The sequence below is a fragment of the Hevea brasiliensis genome, chromosome 17, assembly GCF_030052815.1.
Source record: "Hevea brasiliensis isolate MT/VB/25A 57/8 chromosome 17, ASM3005281v1, whole genome shotgun sequence".
NCBI classification, from domain to species: domain Eukaryota; kingdom Viridiplantae; phylum Streptophyta; class Magnoliopsida; order Malpighiales; family Euphorbiaceae; genus Hevea; species Hevea brasiliensis.
In genome coordinates, this window is record NC_079509.1 from 5110598 (window position 1) to 5126211 (window position 15614).

Consider the following 15614-nt stretch of genomic DNA (forward strand, 5'->3'; position numbering starts at 1 on the left):
ATCATATGACCACTAATCTTAAATTCTTGTCTTCTCCAAAACTTGTATCTTCCTTACCTCGAATCCATATTGCAAATGGTACTAAAATGAATATTACACATATTGGTCATGTGTCTACCTCAAATCTTCATCTCCCTGACATCTATTATATCCCTAATTTTGCACTCAATCTTATTTATGTTGGTCTGTTGTGTGAAAAAGGACTAAATTTTATTTTTTCTCACCATTGTGTCCAGGTTCAGGATCCACAAACGGAATGATTCTTGGGGAGGGTCGCAGAGTGGGTCGATTATTTGAGCTTACATCTTTACATCTTCCTCGAGAGATTTGTGTCTGCAGCTACAATCCCTAATTCCTCCATTCACCAATGGCATCTTCGTCTTGGTCATGCTTCTACCAAGAAATTCAACCTTTAATTTCTCGTGGATTATTAGCATCTACTAAGTTTGAGTCATTTAATTGTTTAAATTGTCACTTGCAAAACAACTGCATTATCTTTTTCCCATAATAATACTACTTGAGAACTCCTTTTGGTTTAATTCATTCGACATTTGGGGTCCTTCTCCTATTTCTTCAATAAATGGTTTTCGTTATTTTGTAATATTTATTGATGATTATTCTCGCTTACTTGGATATATTTTTTGAAACATCGATCGAGTTATCACAAATTTACATCACATTTGCAAAAATGATTAAAACTCGATTCTCTTGTGACATTAAAATTCTCCAGCAGACAATGCCATGGAATATCGGGATTCTTCTTTGCTTGATTTCTTAGTCAACAAGGCACCATTGTTCAAAGTTCTTGTCCTCACACCTCTCAACAGAATGGTCGAGCCGAACGCAAGCATCGCCATATTCTTGATTCTGTACGTACTCTTCTTCTTTCTGCCTCATGTCCAGAAAAATTTTGGGGAGAAGCAGCTTTTCATGCTGTTTATGTTATTAATCGTCTTCCTACCTTGGTTCTTCATAATTTATCTCCTTTTGAAAAGTTGTTTGGACAACCTCCTGACTATTCCATCCTTAAACCTTTTGGATGTGTTTCTTTTGTTCTTTTACAACCTCATGAACATACCAAATTAGAACCCCGTGCTCGTCTATGTTGTTTTCTTGGTTATGGCATTGAACACAAAGGGTATCGTTGTTGGGATCCTGTTTCTAATAAGTTACGCATCTCTCGTCATGTTACCTTTTGGGAAAATACTATGTTCTCTTCTCTTTCCAAATTTCATCACTCTGTCAATACTGACTCTCTATTTTTCACTGACTCCTCCAAAGAGCTGTTTCCAAGTCCTGATCCAGGTGATTGTGATGTGCTCAATATTAGCCCAACTACACCTGCCCCTGTTGAATCAGCACCAGTTGTTGATCCAGTACCTGCGCATGCATCTCCTCCTAGCACTACTCTTCGTCGTTCTACCCGTGTAAGAGAAACTCCTCATTATCTTTCTGATTTTCATTGTTACTCTACTATTGCAACCCTTCATGAGCCTCATTCTTATCGTGAGGCAATCGACCCTCTTTGGCGACAAGCTATGGTGATGAACTTCAGGCTTTAGAGAAAACTCATACTTGGGATTTAGTTGATCTTCCACCAAACAAGACTCCTATTGGTTGCAAATGGATTTACAAAATCAAGACCCGTTCTGATGGAACTATTGAACGCTACAAAGCTCGCTTAGTAGCCAAAGGGTACACTCAAGAGTATGGTATCGACTATGAGGAAACTTTTGCTCCAAAGGTCGATTAACATCTATTCGCGATCTCTTAGCTATTGCTGCGGTTCGTAAATGGAAACTTTTCCAGATGGATGTTAAAAATGCTTTTCTTCATGGTGATTTATGTAAGAGGTTTATATGCATCCTCCTCCGGTTATCATTCTCCTCATAAGGTTTGCAAACTTGTGAGCCTTATATGGATTAAAACAAGCTCCTGGGCCTGGTTTGCCAAATTTAGTTCCACTCTTGCTCAACTTGGTTTTCTCTCTAGTCCACATGATTACGCATTATTCACTCGTCGAAGCGGTGGTATTGTTCTTCTGCTGCTTTATGTTGATGATATGATAATAACAGGAGATGATTCATCTGGTATTTTAGAGTTACAACATTATCTCAATCAACATTTTGAAATGAAAGACCTGGGTTCTCTCAGCTATTTTTTGGGCCTTGAAGTTTCTCAAAATTCTGATGGCTATTATCTATCTCAAGCCAAGTATGCATCCGACTTACTTTCTCGAGCAGGCATCACTGATAGCAAAACAGTATCAACCCCATTGGAGCTCAATTGCAAACTTACACCTCTTGATGGCACTCCTCTTGATGATCCTACTTTATATCGACAGCTTGTCGGTAGTCATGTTTATCTCACGATTACTCGACTGATATTTCATATGTCGCTTCATCCGTCACCCGCTTTATGTCTGCTCCTCGCTCAACTCATTTCTCTGCAGTACTTCGAATCCTTCGTTATATCAAAGGCACTCTTTTTCATGGTTTGCACTTTTCCGCTACCTCCTCCCTAGTATTATCTGGCTACTCTGATGCTGATTGGGCTGGTGATCGGCGGATCGTCGCTCTACAACCAGTTATTGTTTCTTCTTGGGTAATTCTCTTATCTCTTGGCGTAGCAAAAGCAAATCGTTGTTGCACGCGTTCTAGCACGTAATCAATATCGTGCTCTTGCTGATGCTACATCTGAATTACTTTGGTTACGGTGGTTATTAACTGATTTGGGTGTCACTCATTCTTCTGCCACAATACTTCATTGCGATAATAGAAGTGCCATACAGATTTCTCATAATGATGTATTTCATGAGCGTACCAAACACATCGAAATTGATTGTCATTTTGTACGTCATCATGTTGCTCATGGCACCATATGTTTGATTCCTATCTCCTCTGTCAGCCAAACCGATATATTCACCAAAACGCATCCTCCCGCCGCTTTGGATCTCTTAAGCAAACTCAAGTTGGCACTGTGCTACCACCTTGAGTTTGAGGGGGTGTTAGCATAATTACTGAATCAAGCATGATTATAGGAGATTTGTGTAACATAATTACAAAGAATCGGCATGATTATAGGAGATTTGTGTAGCATAATTATAGCAATTATTATTCTTGTCCAAATTAGTTCATATTCTCATGTATAAATAGATGTAATATCTCTGTAAATGGGACACAGACAAATACACAATCCTTTTCTTCATTACTTGTATTCTTTCTTCTAACACCTATGATATATAAATATGAGAAACAATCATTAATCAGGTATGCTTACTCTGCCAAATTTTTTATAGAAATTTCCCTTGTTCAATCTACCTACTTTCAATGCGCATCACTAACTTGAGTATGGGAGTGGTTAGTCAATAGGCTACCGACATTATTTCTTTACATTTCTGATTTACTTTGCATTTAGACTAATTTTCAGAGGTTAACAAAAACATCAGTGACTTAAAATTTAGATATATATTTATTATATAAATTAAAGATTTGTCTAATTATATGCGTCTCTTTGAGAGTCTCATGTATTAATTAGAGACACTCTTTATAAGTTTACATATACCTTCTCTACATGAGAATAGCTTTCGCCAATAATCAATACATGTATGTAGTCGAAGAATGCTATATAGAAGCCCACGCCTACAATAATCACATTCATTTTTGAACTCTTCACTAGAAGAAAAGCAAAAAAAAAATATCAACCATATGTGCTCAAATTATGGTGAAGCTTATTACCAAGAGACAAACTAATCATTAGTGGCTAATTAACCAAAGAAGGGCTTTCATGGAAACAAAATTTACTGCAGAATAAAAACAAAACTCCATCAGTGATTTCTAAATGATTATACGTGCATTCTCGATCTACATCATGAATCCTTACAATATTTTAATACTGCCTGCCAATATGATGAAATAATGCCTTGTAATTTATTTCTAACAGCAAATGAACGAACTTATTAAAGGCATCATAAAATGGTAAAGTTCATATGCTATAGCCTTAAATTAAATTAATTGAAAATCAATGCACCCCAAGAGAAGAAAAAAAAACTAATTCAAATGGTTGATTCAATATTTTGAAATTGAACTTGACAATGTATGCACTATTACTTCAGGAAAATTATTTCTGCATAATGAAGATAATCCATGGGTGATGGGACAGCCTATTGGGCAGCATTAATTAACCTGCAGTGGCTTCTACAGAATTTTATCCTACAGTCTTCCTTGCCATTTCTACAACGATCGATGAATTGATGTAGCTGATAGTTAAATTATGCAATCATGTAAACAACAAATGATTATTTTGGTTCATATATATTCGTGCATTGATGGTTAGTTTCTCATCTATCTAAGAAAATGCAAAGTTGGATGAGTTTATACTCGATTAATTAATCCATATATCAGAAGCAGGTGTGGGGAACATGGAAACCATGCCCTTAAGGATCACCATCTCCTGCGGTCGTGCAATAGATGGCACTATTTCTATATCTTCTGTCTGAAGATGTTATACTAAATATTGTCGCAGTCCAGCTAATCAGTATCTCACAAACAGATTGGGTGCAATATTTTTATATTCATACAAAAATGAACAGAACCAACCTCAAGCTTTCATGAAATGAAAATTAATCAGATGATGCCCTTTGTGCTGGAGGATTTAATTCCTAATGAACATGTATGGATATATTGTTTATTAATTGGAATTTTCAGTACTTGTTGAAGGAATTGCTTCAATTAGTTTATTTTGCAGCTCAGATATATCAATGCATGTCATGTAGCTCACCTGCGAAAACAAAGGAATGTTGCACTTAGACAAGAACTATAGAATAAATAAATAGACATAACATTGACCCTAAACGTTGCTAGTGATCATTAATTTGGTTATGGATGGCACCTCAGATTGAATGGTATGGATAACTCTTTGATTTACTTTGGTGGAAATACAACTAACGACAGATAGCCCTTCTTCAAGTAGCAATTGCAGTACTCTTGAAATATGCAAAACTTGCTTCCCAAAGCCACTATTGATCACGACCTCAACCCCAACAAAAGATGAGCGTACCACTACAGAAGTTGGTGCAAAGCTATTTAACCTCTCAACCTCAGCCTCATGGCCAAGAACCCTCAAACTGGATAGGTTTTTCATCTCATCTCGGTGGACACTAAGTTCTTTAATCTTCTTTTGCAGGTCTTTTATATATTTCACTGTTTGGTGGATGTGATCTGATATTGCACGCTTTCCCTGCAACTCCATAAAGGGAAAATGAATACCCTAATGAAACCCACAAAATCTTTGCTGAGAGGGGGAGAGAGAGAAATTCTTGGACATAATTGAACAATTATCAAGCATATATAAAGAAATTAAAACGAAGACAACAATTCATCACCTTGATATATTCAAGAGGTAGCAGATTTCTAAGAGAAGTGTAAAGGGTGGCCATATCTTGCCTTCTTCGTCTCTCAATCTCTCTATGCATGGTCCTCTTGGTACTACTTTCAGCAGAGTTCTCATCTTTCTTGTGACTAAAACATGGGTTTCGCTGCTGGTCTTTTCCATTTTTATTCTTCTTGCTTGGGTCAATGCCATCCACTGTAGAATGACCCTGCAGACTGAGGATCAGATCTTGTGGAATTGTGTTTTCCTGGTACGGAGTAGAAGAAATCTCGAAGGACAGTTCGTTGTTTTGGTGTGAGGGAAACATGGCGGCACTGAAGAGGTGTATGCAATTATTTGGGCGTTTCTTTTTCTGCCCCCATACAAGAGAGTAAATTGGGTTGGGACAAAGAATGGATGCGTTTGTTAGGGTTTGAGATAAAGGATGGAGGCCAACAAGGCCAAGATTCCATTGTCTGACCGTCTAAGATGGATAAGAATTGATATGATTTTTCATCATTTTAAAAGGAGCTCCCGAGGCTTATCGGATCCACACTCACCACCTAATTTACATTTGACAATTAAGCCTTCATTTTTAGATAAAAGTTTTTTCAAAAAAACTTTTTTTTTTAAAAAAAAATCTTACTTTACTTTTTTTGTCGATATATAAATATACATACGGTTTACGGAAATGGACTCTTGTTAAAACTATGATAATTTTAATAAGTTTTTTGTTCTCATATAAGTAACATACGCACGCTATCCACAATCGATGTGAGATCTCGAAAGATTACTTCCTGGGCATGCCCGACCTACTCGTGAACTTTAATCAAGCCACACCAAAATACTCTATCTCACTTTTTATTTTCACTCAAGATCACACCATTTTTTGGTTGAGAGATAGACACACACATATGGATTAGTGACGAAAATGGACGCTTGTTAAAACCATGACAATTTTAACAAGATCATTATTCCCATATAAACCACACGCACGCTGTCCACAAGCAATGTGGGATTCCGAATGACTATCTTACTTTACTCTACCTGCTCTCAAATAAAATATTAAAAAGGAGGTTTTATTATTTACGAATCTTTGAAACAGTTTATAATGTTATGAGGTTTTTAATTGAAATTAATTAACTAATTTTTTTTACTTGATTTAAAAAGTGTTTTAATAATTAGTAAATAGAAAATTTTATTAATTAAATATAAATTTTGATAATTAAAATTTCTAAATAAAAATAAAACTAAAAAAATATGAGCTTATTAATTCATATTTATTATTTTTAATTTTAAGACAAGATTAAAAAAAATAAATTTACAGTCTTTTATTTTAAATTTAATTATTTTAATTTTAAGACAAGATTAAAAAAAATAAATTTACAGTCTTTTATTTTAAATTTAATTAAAATTTTTTATTATAGGAAAAGCATAAAGATAGATGAAATAAGGAGAACAAATTGAGATATAAAAAGCATAAAGTGAATGATGAAATTATAGCTTTTATAAATTTCAGATTGTAATATTTAAACAGCGTAAAATTTTTAAATTTTAAATTTAAACAGTGTCTCATATTTTAAATTTATGACAAATTTATCTAATTTATCAATTATTTTTCTACAATATTAAAGATTAAAATATAATATTTTATCATTGAATGGTGTTATCACTCCTTCTCTATTATGCACGTCTCACATTGTGTTAAATTAATTTTATTTGTGAAATTTAATATAGAATCGATCATAAATTTACTTTTTTTTTTTTTATCTAATTGAGAATTAAAAAAAAAAAAATGGGGAGGGGGGGGGGAGAGGGAGAGGAGGAGGGGAATAGGCCAGAATCACGTTTTTGGAAACAGAGTACAGGGAATTCAGCAATTCCTGCTAAAATGTCACCATCTCTCCAACCATAATTTCCAAGCGTCCAACACCTAGAAGGCAAGCCAAATCAATTTCCTTGCTTTGATTAAGCCTAGCTTCTCTGTACCATCATAATTGGGGGAATTTTTTTTTACCCAAAGGCATACACACACAAACGATTTAGAGACAGAATACACTTTTTAAAATTATGTCAATTTTAACTCATATAAATCACCTGCACATGTTATCCATAATCGATGTGAGATTTCGAAAGATCAGCCTTTCTTGTGGTGGACCATGTGTACGCGACTCATGTGTTGAGAGTTAAGCCCACGCACACATCGACCTCATCCTCTCAAGCTCTTTGATTTTTTTTACTCAAAATTATAAATACACATTGAGAATTCAGGGATAGGACACACCCCTTAATAAAATTATGACAATTTTATCAAGGTATATTATTATAAACTGTCTACACACAATATCCACAACTGATGTGGATCCCGCATGACCAATTAAGAGAATTGAATGTGGAAGAAAAAGAGACTTTACCTCACACGTAATTGGATTTTGAAAAATGATCATCAATGTCTTCAGTCGACAACGATATCGTTGAACTAACAAACTAGTCATAGTTAGCATGTAGCACATGATCTCTCAAGTTGTATTTTAATTATTGCAAGTTGATGAGGGCAAGCTCAGTTCTAATTTATTTTTTAATTTCTAAACTTACGCATATAAACTAATGTGTAAGTATATAATTATAGAGAGGAAGTGGAAACCAGCAGTCCGAAAATAAATATGAATGCACCAATAATTAATTAGGTATTAGCATTAGAAGTGGCATGTATCAACAATATCATGTGAAGATATTCAACAGATAAAGGAACATATATAATATTATTTATGGACCTAAGATGTTGGACCAGCAGCTTTTAGTGCAGTTTGTGAACGCAACAGATAAAAAAAAAAAAAAAAAGGAAAACGTCAGATGAAGATTCTAACATCAGCTTTCAGTAGTGATTGATGCAATTAAAAAATTTATTTTGCTGATTAATATAATATATGTATATTAATTAATGAAATTTATATATATATATATTAATAATTTAAATACATCAGTCGCTTCAACCGTAACAAAGATTATCAATTCTCAACTTTTAATAAGTTTTGGCCTAATTATTCCATTTAATTTGATTGTGGCTATATGGGATTTGGTGGGTTTCTATTCTATTTATTTAATTAATTGCAAAAATGAGGCCATATGATAAGCTACGTGTGCAGACTGCTAAGTGATTTATATAAATGTAATTATCAAATCTATATTTATACTCTTAAACTTATTCAATTTAATTTATTATGTATAGTCCTAAATTTTTTAAAAATTTTATCACGTTTCTAAATTTATATATTTTACAATATTTAAATACAATTTTATCTTACCCACAGTGTGAGTACACAAAATAATGATAATAATAATAATAATTTGAATATAATTATCTAATTATAATAAGACATGTGAAAAATTTGCTGAAGAAAAGAAAAGAAAAATACAACTACCAACCCTTCCTCTTCTCCTTTTCCTATTCTTTAAACAAAGGGTATCAAACCCTCCGTATAGTCTTGTACAAACAAACATTCTTGATGCTATTGATATCGATAATTAAGAGAAGCCAAAAATTAGGTTGGATAAAATGCAAAGAAACAAAGGCTCCTGTTTAGGATTTGGACTCACGAATTTCCACTTGGATGGCAATATGTCCACGAATTTGGAATTATACTAAAATTGTTTATAAATTAAAATGAATCTCATTCAAGCAAAAACACAAACACCTACAGAGCAATACTGTACAAGCAAGAAAAACAACTTCCATTAAAAAAAAAAATAGAGAATGATGATTTGCACAGATAGAGAAATCGCGGGCGTTGTTAATGCATGCAAAGACCAAAAACTACAGAAATTAGAGGTACCCATCAAACATATCTGTGCAGCAAGTTCAAAAAAGGTGTAAAAATACCATTCAACAAAAAAGCGTCAGATAACACCAAAGAAGGAACATTTTGGTTTCTTCAAGCCTTCAACTACAAGCAGATTTAGAAGGACAACAAGAAATTTTTGCCTTGCAGGAAATTGCACTCATTACTTCAGCTAATCGGTTAACAAATTCTCATTTCACATTAAATTATATCAGTAAGATTGAGTTTTGCTTATGTTTAAGCCAAACAGAAAAAGGCCCAGTACCATTAACTGAAGCCAAACTCACCAGCCATCTGGAGGGACTCTGGCATGAAACACAAGCATAGTAGTTGGGCTAGACCTGGAATAATTTTTGAAAATGGCTAATTTTGGATTCTATCAACAACAATATTTGAAAAGCAAAAGATAATATTTCTAATTCATATGAATTACAGGACATTTCTCAACTGAAAGAATAATATATATATATGCGAAGATAGTAGTTCTTAGAATCTTTAACAGAAATGATAATATATGAGCAGAGGGGAGGGATACCGTATGGCTTTCAACAAGAGACGCCAAGTCAGTTTTCTTAGGTTAATCCAATTCCCTGAGTTGAGCTTGCAGCTGAACCCGGCTCTCCACAACTTGTAACATAAAAAATAAACACACAGTTTAATCAGTTGATACTTTTTTTAATTTCTAATAATTTAATCTTTAAAGTTTGATTCTTAACAGATTAATTAACTCTATTAATTTTGTTAATTTATTTTTTATTTGAAATAATTTAATTTTTAAATTTAATTTTATTAATTAAATAATATTTATACTTAAATTTTATATTTAAATAATTGTTTATTTTACATTTAAATTATTATATATTTTAAATATTTTTTATAATTATAATTTTTAAAAATAAAATAAAAAAATAATTAATTAGATTATAATTTTTTTAAATAATAAAAATTGTTAATAACAAATAATAACAGTTTCGTTAAGGCCATAGTCGACTATGACCCTTTACTTTTGGTTCCTTCTAGCTCTAAAGCCAACACGTGAGTAGATGTGACATGCAATGTGTAAGCTCCCATATTTAAACGAGAAAATTTTATTTTATTTTTATGAAATTATAGATTATATTTTGTAAAACCCAGAATTTATACGAGACATCGTAGAATAGTTTAATTATTTTAATAATTTATTTTCGTGAAATAGGTTAATTTGTTGGTTGTTTATTCATATTCATGCGATCGGTCAACGAAGAAAGATGAGCGTACGTTCCCTCTTCTCTGTCATTGAAAATATAAAAATACGTTCATAATTACATACTCAATTAATTTTGATACCACAATTAAATTAGTAAATTCATATAAGTCATATTCTAACAACTGGCGTCAAGTCCTCAACTCACCAAAATATTTTTTCAACAATTCCGCTCACTCACTGCAAGACAGAATGGGAAAGGGAAAGGGAAAGGACAACACCTTTCCAGTTGTCACATAAGAAAATAAAATGAAATTTCGCATAATGAATTTTTTGTTTGAATTTTATTTTAGCGATATTACATACAAATAACATCTTTTCTTTATTTTTCCTGTAAATTAATTTATGTGATAAAAATAAATTTATTTAGATATATCATATGAAGATTCGTCCTTGCCTATAACAAATTGTCAAACTTAGATAAAAAAAAAAAAAAAAAAAATCTCAAAAGCAAATAATAATCTCTGCCTGAAAAAATCCAGCACCAGAAAATGATCGAGTAGTGTGATGCCACATATATCTTCATTAACATCGATAACAGAAACAGAAGAGATCCCAGGTGTTTCGTAAAACTATCGAGTGAATTCTGTGCTTCAACAGTAGTGAAAAGATGAGTTTCAAGAACTTCCATATACCAGATTTGTCATCATCTAAAATTGGAATGCTTACCTCCCAGTTCTATTTCTTTCTAACTTATGGAAATTAACTGTGAATTGCACATAACAGATATACCAGATGGTTAATATAGGCGTATGTAAATTGGAGAATATTATTAAGGAAAAAAAAAAAAAAACAATACTTAATTTTACCTTCAAGCTTAAAGGTTTTACCAGGCATTACGAAATGTAGCTGCACCTAAAGCTTATATCCCAAAATGTAAAATGATGAATTATGAGTAGAAGTATATTCTTCTATCCAGTTTAAGGACTTATATGCTAATCTCGTATGTGTCCATACTCCCAGCAGAAGAACAACGTCATGAGGCATCTTCTAAAGTACAGTTGCTATGTAAATATATATCAAGAGAGAGAAATGGAAAAGAGGGGTGTTCCCTGTGCACTAAGGCTCCCTATCTTACGAGAGATGAGACCTTTTCTCTGCTCACACCTTGTAATGACTAATAAACAACCACACGACAGAGAAAATGTAGCAACCAGCTTAATTATTCCAAAAATGTCATCCTAAAGGTATTAGAATAATTTCTAAGATGAGGAACAGAAAATGCTCGTTATCTCTGTGCATGTGGAGCATAACAAAGACGAAGATATCTCAATAATGCAGATTGTAGGGCTGGGGTTTGCATGCAGCAAGCACGTGAAACCATCATCTCATCAGTGCCAATGTCTTTAAAGGTATAGAGAATATTGTAAACATAAAATACACAGATATTTTAACAGGTGTATATGTTCACAAGATGGCATCAAATCCTACCGGATAATGGATAGGGATCTTTGGGAGTTGGGCATATATATATATATATATGAATTGGGTTCGGTACAACGAATTATCTTGGACAATATACCTCATTCTGCCGGCTGGTGGCGCACCAAATTTTTTAGGAAACTAACCCACAAAAATTATGTATTTCCATTTGAGAGATCATTCTCTTGCATATGCCAAACCACCATATATGTACTTGAATGCTATAAAGAGCAGCAAAATTAAGTATAAAAAAAAAAAAGTCAAGATGCAAGTTCAACATCATTTACCTAACAATAAATCAAAAATATGTGCACATGAAGGAGATGTCGAAGTTGATAGGAACGAAAATATATATCATGACCCAAAAACAGGAGGAATTGAAGGCACAGATCATAATTCCATATAAAGAAGCTCAGGACTGAGACTTCTAAAAGATTTGGAAATAGTAGTGGTTTTTCCTTTTTATATAAAGTTTTCAAAAATATATAATCCTTGAGCTATCACATGTCTAATTTAATTATCTCTAGCTGTTGTTTTAACTAAACCATAATGTAAATTACATTATAGCATATTCTCTTAAATAATTGATCAGCCCAGAGACAGTTCATCTAAAAATACTGTAAGTTGTTTCTTAAACAAGGATATGCATATGAGAGAGGGGAATAAATCTACACAGTAGGAGGACATAATCTGATAATTTTCTCTTTTTTCGATAGGTAAATTATATGAGTACCTTGATAGACCGATCACACACTCACTAATATTAGCCTTTTACACCAACACACGTCTGGAAACACACCACGGCATCCCCCAACACACACACAAACCAAAGGAAAAAAAAAAAGAGTTTTGCGAAAAAAAATTTCCCTCAAATAATAATTCAGCAATGAATGATTAATATAGACAGTATCTAAAATCCTTTAAAAAGCTAAATCATCCAAATTACAAATGAAAAGAGGGAGATCGCCTTCTATAAGCTTATGCACGTTATGCCGCACATAAGGCTTAAAGAAAATTTCTGAACTAACTCACCTCAAATATTTTATCATATAACTCTACTAACAAAAGACACATTTCTCAAAAACATAAGGGTAGAGCATCCTTGCATTCATCTTATTATAAGGAAAATCATCTAATCAAGCAATTACTACCAAGTCAAGTGTTCGGATCAAAGGTTAGAAATGTACAGTGCAGAAATGGGGTCCTCAAATCACCAACTTAGTTATTTGAATAAAGAACATCACTAAGATCAAGGGACAAGCGGGTTTAATTTCTGCTGCAGCCCGGATAGATTTAAGCAAGCTGAATCTTTCACCTGTGAAGTAAACATCATAAGTGAAGTTAAGCTGCTACTAAACTTGATTAATTACAATTTGATAACAACTACAAAACATGTATACTTAAAACCCTAAACCTAGCAATTGAGAATAAGTGATTATATATACCTCAGCCTGGACGGTGTGAAATAACCTTTCATTCACTTTGGTGGAAACACAGTTAACTACAGAAAGCTCAGCTTCAAGGAGTAGTTGCAGTGCTCCTGATAGTGTCAAATCTTGCTCCCTAAAGCCACTGCTGAACACAATCTCCATGCCACCCAAATTAGGCCGGATTATGACTCCCGTACTTGGGGAACAGTTGCTTGAACTTCCGCTACTTTGTAGGGGAATATCTCTAAAATTAGTCTTCTGCTTTAACTCATTCTTCTTGGCATCTAGTTCTTTGATCCTCTTCTGCAGGTGCTTTATATAATTCACAGCCTCGTTCATGTGATCAGATATTGAACGCTTTCCCTGAACCCTTGTGAGTTGTGGCGTCATAATTCTCAATAGAATTGTAATAATCTTTAACCCCAAAACTCACACAAACGCACACAGAAAAGGGAGGGGAAAAGCTTTCTTTGAGAAATTAAGAGGCAGGAGCCGTATAAAGTAAACCCATTTGTGAACAAAATTGTAAAAATTAAACGTAACCCATGAAATATTTTACAAGTATAATCAATTAATATAGTGGAAACAATTAAGAATAGGCAAGTTCTGACCTTGATATGTTCAAGAGGGAGTAAAGATCGAAGGGATGCATAAAGGGTGGCCATTTCCTGCCTCCTTTGGCGTTCAATATCCCTGTGCAATAACTTCTTCTTATTATTACCGTTATCCCTAGCAGTCTCATCATTGTCCATAGAAATGGATTTTCGCCGCCTACTTTTTCCCAAGTCATCTGTTAAATCAGGACTGCCATAGAGTACAGGGTGAGGGAGAATTATATCTTGTGGGATTTTGTGGGGAGCATTAGAAGAAATCTGGAAGCACAGCTCATTGCCTTGGTGTAAAGGAAACATAGTTGCAAGCTTGAAGGGGTAAGGTGGAGATTAAAGAAGCAGATGCGTTTGTTAGGGTATGTGATCTTCTACGGCCCAGAGATGCCAAGATTCCCTCAATTTTCATTTTAATTTTTTTTATAATTGAACAAGGTGACCTAACCAGCCATTTATTAAAAGCTTGGTTGTGAGCACTGTAGCTTCGTACAAAAGTTAAATCCACTATTTGCTTTCACATTTGGTGGTCAATTCTCCATAAACAATCATTTATTTTTATTTTTATTTTATTTTACTCTCATTTTTTTTCCATTATTGCATCAATTTGAGAGCAAATTATGGTTGGCCGTGACGTGTCAAGCATGTATTCAGAAGGGCTACATTATTGGTTTGACTTTGTTTTTTTCTTTGCTAGAGGGAAATTTTTGACTTAGAATACCTCCGGGTGAGAATAAACGTGTACACTTGTCGACATCAACACGACATAAATGCATGATGGTAACCCAACTCTTCTTTCCCCTTTTTCATCAGCATCATCGAAATTATTATTATTGCAAATATCTGAAGTTGCACTTAAGATTGTAAAAATTTCAGCAATCATATTCGCCTACTTGTCATTGATTTTGGCATTCAATTTGCACTTAAGACTGGAAATATTTCACAACTCATAGTCCAACCCTAATGTAATTGCAAATCAATTGAAAAAAAAAATTGTGAATTTAATAATTGACACCATAGCCGTACGACCTCGAGCGAAAGAACTTAATAAAGGGGTTGTCCTTCCACAGTAAAAATGGGTATTTTATTGGACCCAAATGATGCATCTTCTGCGTTGTATGCACCAGTCCAGGCTATCCAGCAATCAGGAAAAGAAGAAGAAAAGAGGCAGACACATATCGAACAGTATGAAGAGAAAGATATTCTGGAGATATGGAATGATTCCTTTTTTGATCTTGTTACTAGTTCTTGTGATTTAAGCCAATTTTATAAGATTTTCATTATGCCTTTTCCTTGTCGTCTTGCTTTTTTGTGTTTTTTTTTTTTTGGTAGTTCCTGCCGTCTTGCTTATTGAATCAACTGTGTAACATAAATAGAACCGGCCAAGGGTCAGTTCAGCTTTTAAACCAGACCGAGATTGATCCGGATTAAATTTGAAATTAGCCCTTGTCAATGGTTTAGAGCATTGAACTGATCCTAAATCAGAATTAGGGAAGCTGATCAAGGATCTACCCTCTTGAACTGAGCATGAAGTTAATCGATTTAAGTTTATCGTTTTGAATTGAACCTGCTATGTTTGAAAACTGTTTTTTTTTTTTTTTCCTAAAATTTGTATTGGGTTTATATTCGAGTCTTTTTATTTATTTTTTAATTAAAAATTAAATTATTTAATTTATAAATAATATCTAAAAATTTATTATAGTTT

The 15614-nt window shown here is 33.5% G+C and overlaps 2 protein-coding genes and 1 long non-coding RNA gene across 3 annotated transcripts; all 3 read right to left on the minus strand.

The window, feature by feature from the left end:
• Window positions 1-4368: 4368 nt before the first annotated feature.
• On the minus strand, window positions 4369-5865 carry LOC131175594 (transcription factor bHLH36-like). The gene is made up of 3 exons (XM_058140245.1): window positions 5384-5865; window positions 4891-5238; window positions 4369-4779 (listed from the first exon to the last, which is right to left on the minus strand). Exons 1-3 carry the CDS (start codon window positions 5696-5698, stop codon window positions 4690-4692), a joined length of 753 nt encoding a protein of 250 aa, XP_057996228.1. The 5' UTR covers window positions 5699-5865; the 3' UTR covers window positions 4369-4689.
• Window positions 5866-9139: 3274 nt separating this feature from the next.
• LOC110670207 (uncharacterized) lies at window positions 9140-9824 on the minus strand. Its single transcript, XR_009145663.1, has 2 exons — window positions 9745-9824; window positions 9140-9550 (listed from the first exon to the last, which is right to left on the minus strand). It is a non-coding gene; the product is annotated as an uncharacterized LOC110670207 (long non-coding RNA).
• A 2950-nt stretch (window positions 9825-12774) lies between these two features.
• Window positions 12775-14276, minus strand: LOC131169117 (transcription factor bHLH126-like). The gene is made up of 3 exons (XM_058140230.1): window positions 13916-14276; window positions 13320-13667; window positions 12775-13189 (listed from the first exon to the last, which is right to left on the minus strand). The coding sequence occupies exons 1-3, from the start codon at window positions 14213-14215 to the stop codon at window positions 13124-13126; spliced, it is 714 nt and encodes a 237-aa protein (XP_057996213.1). The 5' UTR covers window positions 14216-14276; the 3' UTR covers window positions 12775-13123.
• Between the last annotated feature and the right edge of the window lie 1338 nt (window positions 14277-15614).

What these genes read in the sequence shown, in the direction of transcription:
- LOC131169117 (XM_058140230.1), bottom strand. Translation starts at nt 14,215, where the DNA reads ATGTTTCCTTTACACCAAGGCAATGAGCTGTGCTTCCAGATTTCTTCT. An exon ending in TCCCTCTTGAACATATCAAG is followed by an intron (nt 13,668 to 13,915) that starts GTCAGAACTTGC and finishes ACAAGGGTTCAG; the next exon opens with GGAAAGCGTTCAATATCTGA. An exon ending in TTCACACCGTCCAGGCTGAG is followed by an intron (nt 13,190 to 13,319) that starts GTATATATAATC and finishes TTTACTTCACAG; the next exon opens with GTGAAAGATTCAGCTTGCTT.
- LOC131175594 (XM_058140245.1), bottom strand. Translation starts at nt 5,698, where the DNA reads ATGTTTCCCTCACACCAAAACAACGAACTGTCCTTCGAGATTTCTTCT. An exon ending in TACCTCTTGAATATATCAAG is followed by an intron (nt 5,239 to 5,383) that starts GTGATGAATTGT and finishes ATGGAGTTGCAG; the next exon opens with GGAAAGCGTGCAATATCAGA. An exon ending in TCCATACCATTCAATCTGAG is followed by an intron (nt 4,780 to 4,890) that starts GTGCCATCCATA and finishes TTGTTTTCGCAG; the next exon opens with GTGAGCTACATGACATGCAT.